This window comes from Strongylocentrotus purpuratus, unplaced genomic scaffold (assembly GCF_000002235.5).
Source record: "Strongylocentrotus purpuratus isolate Spur 01 unplaced genomic scaffold, Spur_5.0 spur5_scaffold_14, whole genome shotgun sequence".
Classification (NCBI taxonomy): domain Eukaryota; kingdom Metazoa; phylum Echinodermata; class Echinoidea; order Camarodonta; family Strongylocentrotidae; genus Strongylocentrotus; species Strongylocentrotus purpuratus.
In genome coordinates, this window is record NW_022145599.1 from 37417813 (window position 1) to 37441226 (window position 23414).

Genomic DNA, 23414 nt, shown 5'->3' on the forward strand with positions numbered 1-23414 from the left:
ACCTTGATAAAAGAAATACATGTTTTGTCGACCACTATAACGTAGAAATAACAGATGATAAGGAGAAGGCAAACCTTCTTGCAAAAGTATTTGCTGAGTCAAGTGAAAATCCAATCATGTCTCAACAAAAATTGTCTCGACTGGACTCCAGTCTGAATAGGAAACTTGATGAATCCACATTAAATACATCAATGGACGAGCCCTTTTTCATTCACGGACTTAAAAGTGCAAGTGCAAGGTCAAACAATTATTCATCCCCAGGACAATATGAGATTACTTTGTCGATGATTTCTGAGCTACCCAGCACTTCTCAGCTCACTCTCCTAAAATCTATTAAATAGAATATGGACAAAGCCTAAACTTCCACGTCAATGGCTTCGTGCAATCCTTGTACCAATTCCAAAAAGGGATTCGAAACCGTCCAATCCCTCATCATAGCCCTATATCTCTCACTTTATTACTTTACAAAATAATGGAGGATTGATACTAGACCGGTTAAACTGGTCGTTTGAAAGTATAATAATTATGAACCCCGGGCCCATACAAAGTGGTTTTAAGACAGGAAGAAATACTCTAGACCATCTCATACGTCTAGAAACGGACATAACAAAAGCTAAAGTACCCCTTTATATATACCAGAGATATTTGGGAACACGAATGCGGTCTCTCCGATCGACAACGGAGTGGGGAAGGGGGGGGGGGGCATTTCATGAAGAAAAAAAAATCATCAAGTATCAACAATGATACCATCAAAGAAACACTCGATCTCTTCGTTACAGTTTTTATGCAAATAATAGGTCTTACATGGGATGGTGAGAAGTGGGTATAGGCCAACCCGGGGCGAACTGGAGGTTAGGTGGGGTAGCAGGGGCGGATCTAGGGGGGGGGGGGGTAAAAGCACTACAATAGATGTAGGGGTTAGGGGGTTGAACCCCCCCCCCTGAAATATATGGCCTGCACTTTTTCAAATTTCGGGGGGCAATTTTTTTTTTTTTTTTTATAATGCTCACTCACTACCACCCCCACCCCCCCCCCCCCCCCCCCCCCCCCCACTGAGCAAATTATTAGTCGGCGCGTTTTTCAAATTTGGCCCCCCCCCCCCTCCCCCACCTTAGCAAAAAGCTAGATCCGCCCCTGGGTAGTCATGCAGAAAAAAGCGGGACAACCTCTCACAGGAGAAAACACTTCTGACAGAATGGCGAAGGTAGCAGACAGCAGACTAAACTTCTACGTTTGGTATTTATTATTCATGAGTTTGATGATTTTTACGCCAAAAGCTGGACAGCCCGCGCGTACGCGTTGATTGTTTGTAAACATTGCCATACCAGCATGTAGCAGGCCTATGCAACTTACATGCAGTACTACATTACTAGGTCTAGTGTGTACGCGTACGGCTGCGCTCCTATGGCTATGCATGACCTCTGGGAAGTTTGACATTCTTTCTGCTCCAAATAAACAATTGGTAAGGAGCTAATCTGATGATTAATATTTATATGATGATATTAGATGGCTTTGAGTGTGGTTATCTTAACTCCATCTTCATGATCTTGTTGTAATTTGGAATGGCGTGGTTGCGGAAGTCTCCTGCTACGTCCGACTAGTCTAGTAGTAGTAGTACGAGCTGGTGGGACAGTACAGGGCCAGGGGGAGAGAGCTCCCTGGAGTTAGGGAGAATGAGTGTGGTGCTGGCGCGAGACTCCCTCCAAATGCAGGGAGGGTTGACAGCCCTGATTCAAACTAAAAAAATCACTATTAAAAGAATTCTGGTGATCAATTCGATGTCGGATGAAATGCGCTAGACCTAGATATCAGAGATGCCAAGTTCAACTTCAAAGATCGGCTGCGGGTGACATTTTCATGACTAGACTTCTAGTCTATAGGCGCGCGAGCGAGGGTAGAGAGCGCCCACTCACTTCAGAAAGAAAACAATTCAAAATGATTTTATTTCTCATGCAAAACATAATACAAAAATAATTATATCACAACAAATATGCAATGAAACGATAAATATAGTGGAAATAGCACAAGAAAAGAGGAACTAACTTGAAGCAGAGCTTGTTAAAGTGTTAGTTCCTCAGATGCAAATTTTACAATAAAACATCAACAAAGTAGACTAGAGGTCTATGCTTAGTTATAGATCAATAAACAGACAATATGTAGCTAGGAAGAAGGAAAAAAAGAAGAAAAAAATGAAGAAAAAGAAGAGAAAAGAAAAGAAAAAAAAAAATGAATGGAGGAAAATAGTAGAAAAAAATAAAAGCTCTAGAAAAGGGAGATTGAGAAAGAGAATGAGTCAAGAGTCAAACAAACCAAAATTCTATCATGTACATCTGTAGGCCTAGACTATGTGTCTGAAAGTTTAGTCTTTAACTTTTTTTAAAAAATGCATAGACTAATACTTTGTTTGAATTCTTACCTCGTTTATTTAGCAATCTACCCATCAAAAGAAAAGAAATTTGTTCCTTCAACAGGATTTTATAAAATATAGAATGATGAAAAGCAAAATACTTCCGAAAAAAGACGGAGCATTTTTCTGACCAGAATTCGGTCGCGCCGAATAGAATTTGGTCACGCGATTGGTGCGTGGTATCTCAGTTGCCAAGGAGCAAATCGTATTTGTGCACTATTGTGCACTAATGTTTGACTTTGAAAAACTAAAGCGTCCTTAAATTCATGATGCAATAACTAATGCAAATCTTGATTTTGCAGCTGACTGATCTGAATTTCGAAACAAATGATGAAAAAGATTGTAGACCCGCTATACTAACATTTTCTTAAAGTTTTAGGCAAGGCTGAGTCATTGTTCAGGAAAAAATAAGATGTATTTCTGTGGATACTCTGTGAAGTTATACGATCCATGACAAATATTAACATACTCTATGTGCATCTTTTGTAGTTGTAGCACACTAGCTCAGTTCAATATATACAGAAGTAACCGCCTGGGATGGGGAATTCTTTATTAAAGCTGACATACAGTACATGTCAACCTTCCCCATACACTAGTGCCAGTAGTGGTAGTCAGTAGAGCCAGATCGTAGTCTCAGCAGAACAACCGTCGATATCAGAGACTGAAGCGGTGAAGCTTTCAGTCTAAGTTCAATATTACTTTTAGCTTTGAAGGTATATTGATGAAGAGTACTTGAATGCGATTCTTATTGAATCATCTCCATGTTTCTATTTGGTTTCCATTCAAGTATACTTAGGGTGTTGAAACTTTGTATGTTTGCAGTTTTGATCATGGCAAGAAGACGTCTAGAAACGGCCATCCGTACAGGACGGGCTATTGATTCAGAGCAGAAGAAGAGTGCTGGTGTGTTCACACAGGTGAAAGAGCTTGTTTCTATCGAGCTAGATGATGCAGCTATGGGAACGTACAGCTTACAGTTCTCACATGATGGTGACGTTCTAGCAGTGGGAACAGGCAATGGAGGAATCAAGGTAACAGAGTCTGTTTGGAGCGTGAAGGTTGTAAACTCATATACTTTAACACAGAGTTAACGCCCTTTTGGCTTCAAATGTACGACATGATAGATCAATTTAAGAGCTGTTTGCACGGACGTAAAAGATGTTGTAATAAAAACAAGCAATAGAAGGATAAACTAGAAGAACTTGATCTAAAAACTTAGTTACATAAGAGCTGCGTCAACCCTTTATACCACTCGCTCAAGTCTTAATTTTTGGATGTTTAATTTTGGTAGTGACTTTATAGCCTTAGTGGACTTGGTCATGGAAATCATATGAAAATGCAAGTTATGCTGTGCTTGATTCTTGTTTTAAAATATAAAAAATCTAACTTTTCTTTAAATCTGCAGCTTTTTAACAGCAAGACCGGGGCATTACAGCATGTGTTAAGCCAAGGTGACCGAGCTACACTGCCAGTAATGTGTCTTAGTTTCCATCCTGGAATGCAAGATGTACTCGTCACAGCGGGCTCCGATGGAGTTATATCACTATGGAACACCGCTACAAACAAACGTATTGATACATTCGTTGGTAAGCTATTGATTGATAATGAGATTTAATAAGCTCAAATGATATCTGATTTGATTGCATCATAATGAGATTTAATGAGATCAATCAATATCTGATTTGATAGTGTTATGGAGATGGTTAATTAAGGTCAAATGTCATTTTAGGTAAAACTGTAGAGAGATTTGAATTAAAGAGAGAGAGGTAGTAATACAATGTCTTTGTAATTCAACAGGATTGTTGTAAGTGATAATGATTATGATTTGATTGTATTATAGAGGGCGGTAATGAGATCAACGCTTTAGACTTCAGTCTTCAGGGAGATATGTATGCTACAGCAGGCAAAGATCAGAATGTGCGTCTCTACCATGCTAATAGTAACGAGGTAAAACACTTGAAGTTCAACCACACATCACAAAAAAAGGATTTTACCAATGAAGTGTCATTTCACTACTGAGATTAAAATGGTCTCTTAGAAGTTTAGATTGTTAAATGGTCTCAACTTGTTAAAATGATCTTTTAGAGAACACTACAATGGGATTTTATGGCAACCACTGATGTATATATACAGCATTGTTCCCCCATTGTGAGTTCATACAGGTGTATGCCTAATTCTTATAAGCGCTTCTTATAGTAGGGCTACTATGTAGACAACATATAGTGAGGTTTGAATTTGAGAAAAGAGGTGTAAAGTCTCTTTATTGATTTATCCATTGATTTTAATACTCAGTTACTTTTCAGTTCTGCTCATGGATTGGCTTACAAAACTTGAAATTGCTTGTACGTCATGCTTATACCTGTAAATGTAACACACACTACAAACATTTAAAAAATTGCTGAAATCCCAGTGATCTTGAAAAATAATTCACAATTGATGATATATGCTGGAATGCCAGTTGTTTTCATGAGGCTTTTACCTGAATTTCAGGCCATGTCAGCTTTCTGTTGCAGGCTTTTTCAAGATTTGGAATGTACATGTATGGGAACACAACTTATTTGGGACCCTTTGTCATGCTAAAGCTAAGTTGTATCCCCACATATGAGACCTTGACAAGTTGTGTAATGATAGTTGTTCAAAGGATTAGTAGTAGCATTCTATCATCTTCATTTGCTTCATACTTACCCATTATCTACCAACATAATATTGCAGACATAAATTTATTTTAGTCTTGAATATTCAGTTTTATATAATTAGTATGATTCTATGGCAATCTTTGTTCTGTCATTACCTTTAAAGCAAGTAGAAATTTGAGTTGTTGTGTTATTTTGTTTTAGCTTGTTCATCTGTACCAAGGGTCCAACGCTTTGGTTCCATTGAGAAATGATCTGCTAGAGGCAGGTCATGGTCAGAGAGTGTTTGCTCTTAAGTTTCATCCGGATGATAACCATATCTTTGTGACAGGAGGCTGGGATAACTGTCTGAAGGTAATAACCATTGACATTATTTGCATGGTATGTACAGTCTATACAGTATTTTAATAGTCAATTATATCTCATATTGATTTTTGATGGTGTCAATTTTTCTTCTGCATTTTTCTTTTATCCAAATCTCTTTATTTACAAGATTACATACTTAAATACATGATGCACTATACAGATGGAAACGCTTTTATCTTTGTATTTCCGATTTAGTAACTGTGATTCAACCTGAAAGACTGCTGCTGTTTTTATTTTTGTTCTTGTTGAGCTTTAAAGACTGATCCCTAGAGAACATGAAGTACTGCTCTACATGTTTTCTGCATTGCTTGTTATAAACAATGCAATAAATGAAAAGTGTATTTGTTTACTATACCAATTGTTATTATTATTGATCAAATAGGTATGGGATACGAGAACTGAACATGGGGTTGAACGTACTATCTCTGGACCTCATATCTGTGGCAGTGGACTAGACATTCAGGTAACAATCAATATCAAATCTTATAACTCTTGTGGTAGATTAAACTTGCAGATAAAAACCTAGGACTGTAATGGAAACTGTGTTTTTTTTATGTCACATCAAATGATGTTAAGTGTCATAACAAACACTTATCATTAATGCCTGCATAGGTGTCTCTGAAATTCGCTGAATGTGAATTTCCTACCCACAGGCAGCTTTGTGTAGACTTTAACCAATTACTTGGACTGATTTTTAGTTGTGTTTTTTTTTTTTTTTTTTTTTTTTTAAATGTCAATTAGTAATGTAAAAGAGAACACTTCCCAAATCTCGGGCAGAGGTTTAGACTTTCAGGTAAAGAATGGACTAAATTCTAATTCTCATCTCATCTGTGGCATCAGATAAGACATCGAGGTGAAAGGTGGAAACAAAGTCTTAAATTCGGATAATAGATGGTATGAATTTGCCCTCCATCACTGGAATAGGTAACCTAGGAACTGACGTCTGTCCATCTCTCTATGTCCTGTACTCTCTGTAACTTCGTGTGTTGTTCAGTTAGGATCACCAAATTCATTCTGCGGGTGCATCACTTGAAGGGTAGGAATTATCTTAATCAGTCGTAGAGGTACTCATAGGTATTACATTTCTTTATCTTGTTTCTTTATTTCTATCAACCTTAGGATGGTAAGATCTTGACCGCCTCATGGGTTCAAAATCATGCTCTTCAGATCTGGGACTTCTCTAGTGGTCATCTTGACCGAACACTAGACCTGGACACTGACCACAAGGAAGGAGACTTTCTATACTGTGCGCAGTTCTGTGATAACAATACAGTGTTAGCTGGAGGCAGTGGGACTATGAATGTACAGGCAGTACAGACGGAAACCTTTGATGTAAGTAAACAGCTCAGTTTTGTAATTGGGTAATTTCATAAATTAGGGACCCACTTTGTGACATTTTTGGTGTCCCACTTAAATAAGGAACCCACACATATTTGCGGCTCTGAGTGAAAACTTAAATAGTGGAGTGAGATTGTAAAGTGATTTCCAAGCATAATATTGCATCCTCATACCTAGAATCACTTAACACTGAAACCTTTAATATAACTTCTTTTTGTAAACTTATGTTCTCTTCACAATTGGTTTAAATCATGTGTAGAATGATATTAAATACACAATATCAATAGGTACTCTCCAGGTAATGAACTAGACATAAACTGTAAGCTTTACGTGGCATTGAACACGGTTCATCATTGTAACAACAGTAGTAAGACATATTATTTGTTTGACTCTGTTTAATATCAGTTCATCCTAATGATATGCATCAAGTATTTAAAACGAAATGTTTTTTCCCTTTTCTAGATAATTGGAGTAGTTGACTACAAGGGGAAGACAGTGCAAGCTTTGGATAGCACTGATGGAGGAAGACTGTTTGCATTAGGTGGTTCATCACAGACTATTCAGTTAGCATCTCTCAGATAGCTATAAACTATGGGTGAGTTCATTTCAATGTTACAATCAAAGAATAGCACTTCACAGTTCTTAGCCAAGCTAGAAACATCACTTAACACTTTAGTAAGACAGTGATTTCTTTTGGGCTTTAAATTTAATATTGTATGTTTGTTACATGTATGTCTCCGCTGCAAAGCTGGAGGCATTATGTTTTCGGGTTATCCGTTTGTCCATCTGTACGTCCGCCCTTACGTCCCGAGATCTCGTGATCGCGTTATCTCAAGAACCAATTGATGGATTCCCGCCAAACTTGGGTCATGTATGTATCTTGCAAAGCCAATGAAGTGATTAGATTATGGGGTCATGAAGTCAAAGTTCTAAGGGCCATACATGTATCTGAAAAATAGCTTGTCAATGGATTACAATCAAACTTGAATTTGTAAAATTGCTTCTGTTTTGTTCTGTTTGTAAACTCGCTCTATGACTGAGGCATCATTTTTGAGACACCCGCAGATGCCCCGCCGATCACCGGCCGACCGCCGGGCAATTTCTTTAAAATCAGCCGGTGGCCGTTGGGAGATTGGGAATCGGTGGGTCATCAGTCGGTCACTCCCGGGACGTCGTGCAGTTTCGCCCAGTTTTTACCTAAAATTGATCGGCAACCGACAGGAAATCGACAGGGCACCGCCCAGGCATCGCTGGGGCTCTATATACAGCCTGCTCGACTTCTCCAAAAATCGTTGGGCGATGCCTTAATTCCAGCAGCGACCGAGCAGGCTACAAATGAGTTGTGACCATAGCTTTAGATAACTCTTACAGATACAAAGTTGTCATTGATTCACCGCTCATCCCGTGATATCGATTGCGAGGATTGCAATTAGCATATTTCATTCCCGGTCAATCGGAACATAGAAGGCGTACGGTTTAATGTATGCAAAGCCCAAAGTCTGCTTTTGGCCAGGCTCAAGAGCTTGCTTAAGGTCTCTAAGGTTCCTAGATTCACTCTGGTGCAATCTGGGACATATAATGCTGCATTTCAAACACACTTTATTAATAATATTTAATAAATATTTAATATTAACTTTTTGCTGATTTTTAAACCGGTTCTATCAAAATTCAAATCCTTCTCTGTAACTTGTTTGAACCTTTTGTGGACCACCCTGAACACACCAGCAGGTCAAAGTGCAATGCTCTATTAATTTGGATAGGGTGGGGCTCTCACTACATACAAGTTCAGAAGGAAATAAAGAAAAATTGTTCTAACAAAAAAATAGTTTTGAAAATGATCTCATATGGATGTTAAACAGTGAAACTATTTAGATTTTATATCACTCCCTCACTCCTTTTCTCTCTTTTACCTATCCATTTCACCACTCACCTCTTCTCTCTCCTCTTTCCTCATGAATTCATCGGTTCCTCTTTCTTCCCTCTTGTCTCATGCTCTCTCTCTCTCTCTCTCTCTCTCTCTCTCTCTCTCTCTCTATCTATCTCTTCCTGTATGTTTTCTCTCCAATCTTCCCTTCTCTGTCTCTCATCTCCCTCTTCAGCTGCTCTTATCTGCTTTCCAGCCTGAAGCCTCAATTACACAACACACATTTTGTCAAGTATGCTTTATCGATGTTCAGTGATGAACATGACATGTGCCCTCTTGTGTTGAAAATGGGAGAATGACAATGAGATAGCCCTTCTTGTAATTTTTTCTCCTAACTACTCTGCATGTCTACCCCGTACCTACATGTACATGAACATTATAGTTCAGTAAAATGTACTTTTATGTTTGCCAAAACTCTGTCTCTATGAAGTAAGAACTATCTGAATGATACTTGATAGCCTTTGCTATTGAGAAGTGTTTTGTCTTTCAAAATACTGTGTCATGGTTTGGAGGGGGGGGGGGGGTGTGGGGAGGGGGTGACATGTCAATGTCATATGTGGTAACATAATGTGAGATGTATCATGTTCCACGCTCTTCACTTTCGGTATGGATAACTCTGCCTAGGAATGTGTTGCATGCTAAAGATAGCATCATGAACTAGATCCTAGATGAGTGAGTGATGGGATATGTTTGTAGACTGGTGCTTCATCACATCTCATAACCAAATACTCCATGTGACCTATGCAACTTTACATGAGGAGATGTTTCTCTCTTCCAAAGTTAGAAAATGAAAAATAAAAGCCCCAAAATGCAAACAAGAGATCCTGTGAACAATAAAAAAGAAAGAAAATTCATACTGCATTGAACAATACCGTTAAAATTGATAGAAATTGTAGCTGAACCCTTTTGTAGCTGAACACTATATTAGTCATGTACATTTACTTTTGTAGGAAGGGGGGGGGCGGCATTTGTTTGTTCCTATGAACATTTTTCTTGATGTAAGAAATAGATTCTCTTCTACTCCTAGTGTATTCAGTAGGATTCAGTGAAGAATAGCATGATTGATCAACGATGTACATTCATCTAATACAATCTCATACAGGATACAATAGGCTTATACAATTACAATGTTCATGAAATAAGCACATTTTTTTTCCTTCAAATTTCTTTTTGGAAATGATTGGGCCATGTTGATGCAAACTATGATCTGAGTAATAGATTGATAGCATTACTGTACGTAGAAGTGATTTGTAATCAATCTCACAACACAAGGTCATGTGCGCTCACGTGACTACCATTGATGGTTTTAAGTGAGCACTTCTAGAAAGTTAATGGTAGCTAGAGAAGTACTTGATCAAGTGTATTGTTTTTGTCAGTGATTGCACTGTGTATGTAGCTAGTCTGTATGGGATGAGTTCAGGATTTGTCAGGGGAATAAAATAAAATCTACCTTGAAGATAAACTTGAGTTCCAGTAAATGTAAAAATTAATTCTCACAGAATCCAACAAAAATTAAACTGCATGGATGTTCAAGATTTTTTTTAAAGACATATGTGCCAAACAGTTATGGCAGAAAATGTATAGTGGCTGAGCAATGAGCATAGAAAGATAAGGAAATCAAGGTAAGTACGCCCGACACCATGTGTTCAACACAGGTCACTTAATATATGTGTAAATGGGAGTTGTGGTTTTTTTTATCGAAAATGAAGCCCAGCAAGATTTTGTGCATTCGTTTTTATTTCACTGGTTCAAACAACCAATCTACTGCAGGATAAGCAATCCAGAATAAATCATAGCAATTTTCTCTTAAAATACGATTCCCGTACCAGAGCTCAAGATAAGCTTTAAACATTGTTTTTATATGCCGCTGTAAACTCTCTCTGTAATGCACCTCACGTTTCTGTATGTTAATCACAGATCACTATGTACCAGTATATGTAGGACCTTTGTTGCATACAGCTATCTGTTTTTATCCACACTTTCCATTCACTAAAACATGAAAAGAAAAGAAAACTTGCCACGTACGTTTACCACATCATGTGAATGAGCCTTTAGATTATACATCTTTCTGTGTACAGTACAGTGCGTAATACTTTACCATGACTGGGCCAAATTTATTATGATTTTGATGACTCCAGAACTTTGCAGTGCACGCCAATACTTACATGCTACATGATCAACTTTTTCTGATCCATTCCACACCTTTTCTTTCACAATGCAATCGGATGACCAGAACACACCTTTATCTTTAATACAACTTTTTTAACCCATTGCATGCCTATGACCAACAACATATTAATACACAGTAAACCAATGAACAAAATATATTGCCCTATCAAAAAAGTCAATGGCAAAATGCGTGTTGGACTAGCGGGAAATAATATGTAGAGCCAGCCAGCTTCATTGCACATTGATTATGCGTATGATATGTGCGAAGAAAATGTGCACTTTGCGCACACTCTATTGTGACGTAATAATCACACCCGACCCAAGGCACACTGTTTGCAGTGTATCAAAAATGTTGTCAAGCACTGCTGGTTTGACAATGTTTTTGCAACTTTTCATGCTAGGAAACCCTGTGCAGTGTAGGCTACTGTATTTTACATAATTTAAGAGTAAGATAAAGAGTTTCTTGTTTGCTCTAGATGTCTGATGTGGTTAATAATAGTAATATTGACTGCCTTCAAGTCAATACGACTTGCCTATTTCACCCTCACCTTTAGTTTGGGTGAAATATTGCCCTGAAGCTAGGCAGTCAATATTACTTGAATATGCATATCATTGGCTCTTCTAGAGACAGCTTCATGCAACTACCCCTTCCATCAAGCTTTATATGATTATTTCATTACTTCCCATCTTTTTGTACTTTTTTGTTCCTTGTTTGATTGAAATATCAATAAACATGTAGTGATTTCCAATATCTAGAAACTGAGAATTGGCAAAAATATATGACTATTCCATGAATAGTGGGTCTATGCTCCAACTGAAAAATTACACACTTAAGGCAAATTAATATGAATGTTGTTATTAAATAGAAGTATTGAATGATTTGCTATAGAATGTAGAGCTTGTATATGGTTACAGGAGACTGCTTATAAATAGATACATCTTGCCCAAGGCTACAGAGCTATTTTGGTGTTATTAATGTTCAAAACAAGTGCTTGTACACGAGATAATAGGTATGCACTGTAAGAAACAAGGTGGAAAGCAGTATTCTTCGACTACCGGTATACTTTGCTCTAAATTAAGTCGCCAACATGGTTAGGAAAATACTGAAAGAGGATACTTTCTATTTTGGAAGAGGCCTCAAGGAAAAAAATAGATGCATACTCCAAAAGAATCCATGTTTTCTTTCAATTTGGATGTTTACTTTTATCTGTATTTGAATTTAATTGATGAGTTTAGTTCTTGATACTTTCTCATTATGGTGAGAGGCTATGTTAAGACCAGGCTGGGTTTGTGGAGTACATGGCTCATCATCCACTGTTTGAAATGTGAACCCTAGCTTGCTTTCATCCAAACCACATCTCTGAGCTTGAAGATGCTTATCTCTTATCTTTAGAATGACTGATATATACATGTACATGTACGCAAGATGTATCCCCTATTATAATTTGCATGATCTATTTTTATTCTCTATCTTATCTTGTATTTGTACAAATTCTTCAGCAGCTGCTTATCCATCCTATCAGCCGCTCAGACAGATACCTGTAGGCAAAATGGAAATTAGTTTTCTTTGTTTAAAAAAAAAAAAATGTTATTTTTATTTTAAAAATCCTTCAAATTTCATGGTGTTTGTTGTGTATAAAAGAAAGTTAATGGGAGTATGTAATACAGCAGCAACGTGTCAATCATCATTTACATAGCCTCTAAAAGATAAATGGTACATTTACAGAAAATCATTTGGAGTTTGCGTGCTAATCTCCAAAATGTAAATGGTTCTTTAATTGGAAGATGACAAGCGTTTGTGTGATAGCCTCCTAAATGTAAATGGTACCTTTAAAAAGGTAATGCAAAGTTTTGGGAAATTTTGAAAATTGGATGGATAGTAATTCTTTACAAATATTATATATCTGGATGCCCATGCGGATGTATTATAACCACTAGCAAATGTAGCCTCTAAAACACTTCTGCTTTTGAGAAATTGAATAATCAAAAATTTACCGGTGCTCCCGGTAAATTTCAAATATTTCAATTAACACCTAAGGCCATTCCATGGTAGCTGCGACCATGAAAATCTCAGAATATGCAGTTCTGATATATTATTTCCAAATGGGAATAGCAAATCGGTCGATTGTAGTCAAGAAAAAAAACATTGTTTTAAAGGTAAAGTAATATCAGTCTTGAGAGGGCGCTATACAACATAAAGAGTTTATTATTTACAATTTCATCACTTTAGACTCGATTTCAACCGTGACAACGATCATTGAACATTGTAAAATCGCATATGCTTCCAATATGTTCATTTGAACCAAATTCATGTCCCCATACCAAAACTTTGTAATAACTTTAATTGGAAGATGACAAGAGTTTGTGTGATAGCCTCTTAAAGATAGATGGTACCGTTATAGAAAAACATTTTTTGTAACAGATACTTTTGAAGAAATCAATTTTGAGATTGTGCCTCAAAAATGTATTCAAAGAAATTCAGAAGGATTTTTTGTGATGGATTGCAAAATGTAAATGATACCTTTACGAAAGAGAGTGAGTGTTTGGGTTGCAGCCAGCAAATTATAAATGGTTTCTTTAGGGTGAAACCATGAGTCAAATTGATGGTTTAATTTCGGGTCATAGATCAAGAATTACAACAACTTCCAACTGTGCATGTGTAAGATGTACCCATTCATTAAAATGAAATGTATAACAATACAACACTATTTAATTTTTAAATTTCAATCTGGATCCACCACTTTTATCATATCGAAACCTGAAACCCAACCATATAGTAATATTTTTGTGATAGTAATACATGTATGTACAGCGCCATGAGCGTCAGGGCCTGGCGGATACCGGCACTATATAAATATCCATATTATTATAAGATTTATATATATGATTAAATAAAGCCTGGAGCGAATGGTGGATCTCTGTAAGTCTGTATGACTCTTTTTCTTCAGATTTTTGTTCATGCAGTTGATAGCATCATGTCATGTATGAGTAATTGAATTTAAATCATTATTTGAATGAAGTTCAATCTTCATGTATGTAATTTACACACTTTGATAAACCTCAGTTATGAAATTGATTTCTGTATTATCATGAAGTAAATACATCTGCTGCAAGGTGAATAAAGTTTATATAAACATTGCATGTATTATAAGCGCTTTTAATTAATATTTACATACCGGTGTGTAATCCATCTATTTATGAATCCCAAGATTACTTCCTGTATGATATTTAATTACATAGCAGTCTGCAATTTTTGACAAAATTATTGGAACTGTAAAGAGAAGAACAAATATATTGAAGACATTGTGAACACACAAACGGTATTGACAAAGATAAACATACTATTAAGGAAAAAAATGATAAATAAATTATCCTTATAAATGTTCAAATTAAAAGTTCAGTTGTAATGTTATAAAAAGAATGAGTCAGACACACTTATTTATTTTTATGCTAGATTTATCCAATTCAAAAGTTAAGGTAAATGGTGCGCCATGCAAATTTAAGTCTATTCTCGTAGGAAATGCTAACATTTTTTTTTTTAAATCAGGACATTATGGGCGTTAACCATTGCTATATAATGTCAATGAATACTAAACACTGTGATATACTCCACAGGGTGTGGAGATGGTGCACACAATGTGAGATACTCCACAGGGTGTGGAGATGGTGCACACGATGTGAGATACTCCACAGGGTGTGGAGATGGTGCACACCATGTGAGATACTTCACAGGGTGGGGAGATGGTGCACACCATGAGAGATACTCCACAGGGTGTGGAGATGGTGCACACAATGTGAGATACTCCACAGGGTGTGGAGATGCTGCACACAATAAAAGATACTCCACAGGGTGTGAAGATAGTGCACATAATGTGAGATACTCCACAGGGTGTGGAGATGGTGCACACAATGTGAGATACTCCACAGGGTGTGGAGATGGTGCACACAATGTGAGATACTCCACAGGGTGTGGAGATTGTGCACACAATGAGAGATACTCCACAGGGTGTGGAGATGGTGCACACAATGAAAGATACTCCACAGGGTGTGGAGATGGTGCACACAATGTGAGATACTCCACAGGGTGTGGAGATGGTGCACACAATGTGAGATACTCCACAGGGAGTGGAGATGGTGCACACAATGTGAGATACTCCACAGGGTGTGGAGATGGTGCACACAATGAGAGATACTCCACAGGGTGTGGAGATGGTGCACACAATGTGAGATACTCCACAGGGAGTGGAGATGGTGCACACAATGGGAGATACTCCACAGGGAGTGGAGATGGTGCACACAATGGGAGATACTCCACAGGGTGTGGAGATGGTGCACACAATGATAGATACTCCACAGGGTGTGAAGATGGTACACACAATGTGATATGCCCCCACAGGGAGAGAGATGGTGCAAACAATGTGATTTACTCCACAGGGTGAGGAGATGGTGCACACAATGTGATATACTCTACAGGGATTGGAAATGGAGCACATGATGTGATAGCTTGATAATTTGGATTGAATACACTTATATGATAGATATAAGTATCATCAAGGGCATGCTTTTTATTTACCATACATGCATATTTGTTCTAACCATTTTCTTGAAAGATTTTCCTGAAATTAATTTTCTAGTTCGAGTGAGATTTCTGTCAAGTTGTATAATAGCATCTGTGATATTCCCATAATATGAGCTGTCAGTCAATCTTTTGTTTCGAGTTCAACCAATATTTACCTAAGAAAACCCATTGTAAGTCAATTTGGTACGAGTGTTAAAGGTCATGCCTAGCGATGTGAGCAGATGGCGTAAAACTGAGAAATTAAAGGATTATCCTTTGCGGGAGGGGAAGGTATATATTAAAGATACTGATTGTCTATGTGAAGTCCTGTATAACTCAACATAATGCTAGCTCGCTAGTTGTTGAATTGTAATTTTGTTAATCAATGATCAAATAAAATGCAGTTCTGAGTTGACAGGAATTGAAAATATATAAGAAGGAACTGTAGCTGATGCCTTGATGCAATAAACTGTACATGTATTTGTAAACACTAGATTGAAACAGCAGCATGACAGTACTTGCTCCAATTAGAAGCATGAATGGCTATGATATGATCTCTCTTTGGACAGCGTGGTGCCCCAATATCCTCACATTCAGGTGTCAGATTATATCTAATATTTTCTTTATCATGAAATCACATTTTTACCACGCTCATTCACTTCACTCGCTCAGAACATTTAAAAACAGGATTACTCTTGACCATGAAATGCCCAAATATTCTTATATTATTTTGTGCATCGAGGTGACTTAATATATGACTCTGATATATATGAAACATATTCGCTGGTTCTTAAATCCGCATTGCACTATATTGTATTGTATTGTATTGTATTGGTTTATTGAGATAAAAATTATCGGACATGCAGCTAAAAGCTGAAATTGATCAATTTACAGAGTAAAAAGTACATGGCATAACATTGCATTGATAACACATTAACATATATAGAACACTTAACAAATATTGTGTATATTTAAATACGATTTACAGTTTCATTGATGATATAAAATTGTCGTTCGTTTTACATGAAATAGAAATTTGATAATTAACAATTTACAGGTTTATTGCAACAGTGATACGTAGGTGGGATAACATTTAGATGTTTATACAGATAAAATACGATAAAAGAAAAGATATTTAAGCTAAGTTTCAATATTGGTTAAACAAGGTGATGTTCCTGAACTCAGTGAAATTGGCAAATTAATCTTACATCAGAGAGTATTCAGCCCGTTCAGCCCATTCAGAACACGCATAAGAAGTCATGTTTATATATTTGCGGGTTCTAAAATTCGGGGACACCGACTTCAGCGCGAGATCTGCGAAAATTAATGTACCGCAAATATTTTTGCGTTTACAGTATCTTATCTAGGGTGTTTGGTTTATGAAATGAGATTTTAACCGTATGAAAAGTGTCATTGTTTTTCAATTGCAAATTTTTTAAACAAAATGTGTCCGTACCTGTGTACATGGTACTTGATGTATACCAGAGTGATGCAAATTTTTTTTTTTTTCAATGAATATGGGAGGGAGAGCGAAACCTTTTATTTCTATAAGAGTGCCGGGACTATAAAAAGGTTGAAAAACGCTGGATTATATATTATAGTACACTTAGTGCTATGTAAAATAATACTTATACATCTCTAGTCCATTGAAAGAAAGAGAGACAGAATCTCTGGATGAAAATTACTCCTTAAAACATTTATAGAAAGAGCCTTGTTTCTGTCATGAAGGCAATGTCCAAACCGATCACCTCCTTTTCAAATACAGAAAGGAATATCTTCAGCCAGTATTTACATTGAACGCCATCACTACAAAGACGGTCATCAAGGCATTTTTAGAGAAAAAAATTGTTGTATTGTTTGATTTGCAGACATTCAAACCCTGGCATTCCAGGGTCTTAGCCCCTGGAATATTAGTCATGTACGGACCTCTTTACAATAGTGATGAACTCCTACGCACTCTTTGAGCTCAGGCTCTAGCTCTAGCTCTTTCTTTCTCTTTGTGCATATCAGTCAGTCTCAATACAAACCTACATGTACCTGGTATAGTGTTTGATGTGCTTGATTTGTAATACACTCTTACTTCCAGCTCTACCTTCAATAACATAAATGTAATTAATATCATTGCTAACATCATCATCATCATCATCGTTGTCATTGTCCTCATCGTCATCATCATTATCACCATCATCATCATAATAGAAACATTAACATCATCACCACCACCATCATCTTCACCATCATCATTGTCATAATGAAAATTAAGAACATGATCAAAATCAACATCACATACAGCAGAAAGAAATACCTCTGAAAAGAAAAGAAAAGAAAGGTAATAATTCAAATGACATTGAGCAATTTCACTCAAAATTTTCCATTAAGTTGAGCTTTTATTTTATAAGAGTGAATTTGACATAAATGTTTAGAGAAAATGTCATTATTGCATTTAGTTTTTGATATTGTGAGGAGTATTTTAAGTGACAATTGTTTTCTTAGCCTTATTTTTCTTCTCCCCACCCCTCCCTCACTTCTCTTTTGTCATAGCCTGCAAGTGTTGTCTGTATAAGAAGCAAATAGTTTGGACATTGGTAGCTGACCTACACATCCCTCTAAACACTAAATACAGAAAATTTGAGGGCATATTTTGATCAGTTAATATTTCCCAGGTACTCTTGGCCTTGACTGCATACCATCCTTCAGAAATCTTACTGGTTCAGCAGACTACTCTACTGACCTCTGTTATACCTAGTCTCAAAGCACTCTTACTTGCTCCTTTACATTAACCTCAATACAGTGAAATATTAGATTGTGAATGAAATTGAATTGATTTCCTGAGTTTGCTAAATAGCTGGATCACTCAAAAGGTGAATCTTACATTTAAGAGGGTTTTTTTCTTCTTCAATTGTTACAAGAAATGTCATGTGCAAAAACTTATAAACAACTATTAGAGCCATAGAACTATCATAACCATTGATCTTGTTTGTACAATTCAAATTCACTGTTAAAGGTAAAGACCAGTTATGGTCATGCGGTTGCATTGTGAAAGAAACATTGTGAAATCGATCAGAAAAGGTTGATCATTATCAGTATTAGTGTGTACTGCAAGGTTCTGGAATCATCAAAATGATAAGAAATTTGGCCCATTCTTGGTAAAGTTACAAGCAAAAAGATGTATATGGGACTACACAACACGTGCACGATATCTATCAGGTCCAAATAGATATAATAATTTATCAAATATATCAATTACATCATCATGTATTAGTCAAAACATATTCTTTCACATGATTGGTAATAAGAGCTTCTATTTCCTGTTTTGAGAGGGGGGCATTTCCAAAACTGATCTTTACCTTTAAGTTTAGTGTAACATGAAGTCAAGGTTATCTTGGGTGATATATTCAAGACAATTCATCCACATTTATTTGTTGTATTTTGACAAGCAATATTATTAGAATAATGAACCTCAAACAAGAGTTTTTGCTCTGTATTCTTTCATATTTAGCTGTGTGACAAATATGCATACTTTCATCATCACCAGATTTTGCCTAATGACTCCTCAGATAAGGCTGTGTTATATGTGTTGTTTGAATCTGAAGGTTACTAGCTAGACTTGTAAATGTGTGCTTGTGAAATGAATCAGGTTTTTTTTTCTTCCTTCTGAGTCCTTAAGAAAAGCCTTTTGAATATATGCTACCAGCCCACTCAGTGAGTGGGTAGTATAACTGATCGACATTACTTGTACAGAGGTCATTGAGAATATCAAGTAATTCACTGCAACCGAGGTTATACACAATTACAATGCCATGCTCATGAGGCAATAGTTGTATTCAATGTTATGCAAGAATTGTTTTTTGGGTCATGTTTATGGGTAGTTGCCTTGTAAGTTCTGATAAAACTGTGGAATGTTATTTACAAAAAACAGTTTGTGCCTGTAGTGTAATGCAGCTTGAGCTATGGTACCAATTCTCTTTTTAATTTCATTACATTTTCTCTTTTAAATTTAATGACCGGATCAATTGGTTTGATTCAGTTTGTTTCAGAATTACAGTCTTTTATAAAAAGCTGTGCTTGCCACTTGGCTTTCTACATACCAGTGGACCAAGTCCACCATTATGAATATGAGCCTTTGTGTTTGTAGGTTCTAACACTGCACATCTTAATTCATGGTATGGAGTGGCTGGCAGAAGGGCATTAGTACATTAGTACATTGCATTGCTCCATTCTGCTAAATGTGGACTTGCACTTTTATGTTAAGCAGAATGTCATTACCAAACTAATCAATTTAGGTAGTTACAACCCATTTTTAGATTTTATCAGTCGATAATTAGAGAAATCCCTGTTGTTTAAAAAAGATGGTTTATATATGTATACACAGCAGTCAAAACCATAGAAGCAAGTTACCAGAAATATATTTTTGCATGTGCATAATGTCTTTCCGACAGCCATACAACAAATTTGCAAAGGTGTTAGACAGTATTGAATCAACCTTGTTTCTTTGTCTTTGTTTTTTCTTTTCTTTAGATGTACATGTTGATTGGAGGATCTACGGTGTATTTGTTATGGTCTCAGAACAATTACTACATTTCAAGTATCATTGGACTTAGAACCATCGGACAAGTTTTGTTACAAATTTTCTGATTGATAACATTTTGCTTTGATTAAACTTACTCACTTAAACATGATCAAATGTGTGTTTATTAAGAAGTATTGTATGCATGGTATTGTACTTGAATGGTCAGTATAATACCACATCCACATGAACTTTGTTAGATGTTGGTTGAAAACTCCCATCCAAGAATTGAAGTGATGAGCAGTGTGTTGAGAATTAAACATTTCCATGTTTTTTTTTTATCTTGAAACAGCTATCCCCATTGAGAAGGTTACTCCAAGGAGAAACATTGTTTGCCAAATTTAGCAATGAAATCAGCTTGTTATTGAAAATTGAATTGAACACTAAAAAGTGACGATCATTTAAAAATAAGATGGCACAGAATTGGTTAAGTTTAAGAGACAAATTCATGTATGGTGTATTTACATGTCAGTGCAATCTTCTTGTCCTGAATTAACCTCAATAATTCATGTTATTTTAAAACAAAGAATCCAGGGACTTGTTAAGTTTGTACTTGATATCAGTGTTTGTGTGTGTGATAACCAGGTGACTGTATTCACATCAGAAACCTATTCTTATACTTAGCTATCAGAGATAAGGGGAACAGTTCTTTTATCAGTTGAATAGCTAGGCCAATGTTTGAATAGGGCCCATGCTGATAGGATCAAAATAGAGTTTCCTCTCCTAGCTCCACCAGCTGAGTGGTTCACACATGAGTAACATAAAGCATAGTGTTGGATATCAAGTCCCTCCCTCCCTGCTGAAAATAGACAAGTTTAATTATTACCCAATAATTGTTAAAGTGGAAGAAGTGCACAGAAGAGATAGATTTCCTTCTTTTTTCATGTTTGGACACACCTTTGAAGGTTGAACAAAACCCTAAAAGCTCCCCTCAAGAATGCTTGCATTTCAAGAAGTTCCTTGGGGGGGGGGGGGGGTGGTTTTAAGGATGTTTCTATTCACACCTATGATTTCTTCTCTTGTGGCAGTTTACTTGTTATGAATTTTGTGAGAATTTTATTTTTTGTGAACTTATAACTCTTCTCAGATTTCTCACATTCTTAAATCTCATGAGAATAGTGCATTCAAAAAGTAAAACAGCTTTCATAGGTCAGTGAAGTGAAGAAAGTTGATCTACTGATCTAATTTCCTTTTTCTAGAGCTTTTGCAATAATTCGTTTCCCTTTTTGTATCTTTCTTTTTTGCCCTTCTTTATTTTCCTTTATTTTTCCTCATTTTTTTATTTTTTCCTCTTTTTTTTAATTTTTTCCCTCCAAAATCTAGAATTTCTTAGCTACATATGTTTTTATTTATTGATATCTCAGCATACTTTGTTCATGATATGTTGTAAAACAGTATCTGAGGAACTAACACCTCAACAAGCTCTGTTTCAAGTTACTTCCTCTTTTCTCTTGCTTTTTCTATTATATTTGTTGTTTCATTGCATACTTTTTGTGATATAATTATTCATGTATTATGTTTTGCATGAGAAATAAAATCATTTGAATCATATGTCATTTCATATGAGATCAGCTAGTTTTGCACCAAGAGAAATGACTTTGCCCACATGAATACATGTACATTGATCAGAAAGCTGAGGTTCACTTGACTGAATATTGATATGGATGAAATAACTTTTTTTTTAATCTGAGGAATTGGCAATCATATATTTTGATCTAAAGAAATTACTTTGTTGATTGCTTCGGAAATATAAGTAAATGCACTTTAAACAAATCTTTATCAAAGTCAGGACTAAGACTCACTAATTCATCATTTAAATATGGTCTGTGAACAACACTAGTTCATAAATTATTAATGCAGTGAACGTTCTTGTTATCACAAGCTGATAATGTAGATACTTGGTCTGTATTGGTACTGATAAGATTAACTAAACTGCTTTTGTAAAGTACTATATGAATATTTGAAATGTTCCATGTAGTGTTTTCTTGAGATGATGATATATTATTGTAAAACAGATCACACTTTTTTCTAACAGATTAATTATCTGGTAATAGAATAAGGCTATCAAAATGATTGGAAACTTAAAGAAATGATAGACATTTTGGACAAACTTCTTTTTCCAGTTGGATCATTACTTTTTCTATGAGTTTTAGAAGGCTTTTCGAAGTAATAAATGTGTATACATTTTTTGAGGCAACCATATTCAACCACAATTATTTCAAAATCACGAAAGATATTCTAAGCTATACAATATGATTGTTAGATAGTTTATTAATTTCTTTTATTTAAATGGTTTATCAAGCAAATATTGGTCACATACATGTATAGCTGAGCCTAGTAGACATATATTATTCCCAACACATCTGTCTCTGCCCGGCGAAGCGGGTCTTCTGAAGTGTTGTTGAATGACTCCTTGGTGTACAACGTCTCATGATTTGACATTAATCATCGGGATGTTATAAAGACCACCAATAATTACAAAATAATAAGGAGACCTGCGACATAATATAAAAGCATGCAGCCCACAACATAACAGTATTTATTTGTTGTGCATACTCTTAATACAAGATTGCCTAGCATCTGTGAATGTTCAAATCGATCATCATCCCAATGACATCTGGGAAATGTTGCTCTAAGTGATACTAGGAAAATGTTTAAATGTATAATTGTTTGAATTATAACTATTTTTAAACATGGTGGTGTGTGGAAGGAAGAGCTTATTGCCCCGCCATTTTCTGCAACTATATTCTTTGCACATGATTTCTTGGGGAAAACTGGTTTTACTGCACAAATGTAATTCTTCTTCTTATTCTTTTTGCTTTTCTTGTTATTATTATTCTTTTTCTTCTCATTTATAATAGGAACTTTCTCATATTATTCTTGTGTTTGGAAGGAAAAAAATCATTGAAATGCTTGCCTTCTTATAAGAGTATCTTATGTCAGTTTAGTTTGACATATTATGCATCTTATTATATGTTTGTGTGTGCGTTTTAATCTCTTTGTTATTGGAAATGATATGCTGTGTTTCTATTTCTCCGTCCTATGTAAATATATATGTACATAGAATTGCCATTGTGTGTGAAATAAATGACATTCCATGAGTTCATAACATTTTTTCTTTTCTGATTTGGTTGTTATTATTCAGATTGCTGTAGCATTGTATGTTTAGTATGGTTGTAAACTAATGAAGATGTCATTAACTATGCTAACAGTCAGGTGCATTAACTTTTCATAGAAGTACGAACCGGGTGGAATGGGTTTTTTATCGAGTTATAGAAATAAAGTTAACGATACCCACTGTCCAGGATGTTGAGTAAAGATTGCCCAGCATGAGGCTAATGATGAGTCTGACCAAAGTTACCGTCAAGTACATGTCTATCTCGGGTATTAAATCTTGCTCAGTTTGAAGTGAAAAACGACAGTGATTGGTCAGAGTGTTACCATGTAAAGGG

At 36.0% G+C, this 23414-nt stretch overlaps 1 protein-coding gene across 1 annotated transcript; it reads left to right on the top strand.

Annotated features, from left to right (window-relative positions):
• Window positions 1-1397: 1397 nt before the first annotated feature.
• LOC100891656 (uncharacterized WD repeat-containing protein alr2800) lies at window positions 1398-23073 on the top strand. Its single transcript, XM_003729867.3, has 9 exons — window positions 1398-1462; window positions 3230-3438; window positions 3813-3993; window positions 4248-4354; window positions 5245-5394; window positions 5789-5869; window positions 6526-6738; window positions 7207-7339; window positions 19914-23073. The coding sequence occupies exons 2-8, from the start codon at window positions 3238-3240 to the stop codon at window positions 7324-7326; spliced, it is 1053 nt and encodes a 350-aa protein (XP_003729915.1). The 5' UTR covers window positions 1398-1462; window positions 3230-3237; the 3' UTR covers window positions 7327-7339; window positions 19914-23073.
• The last annotated feature ends 341 nt before the right edge of the window (window positions 23074-23414 follow it).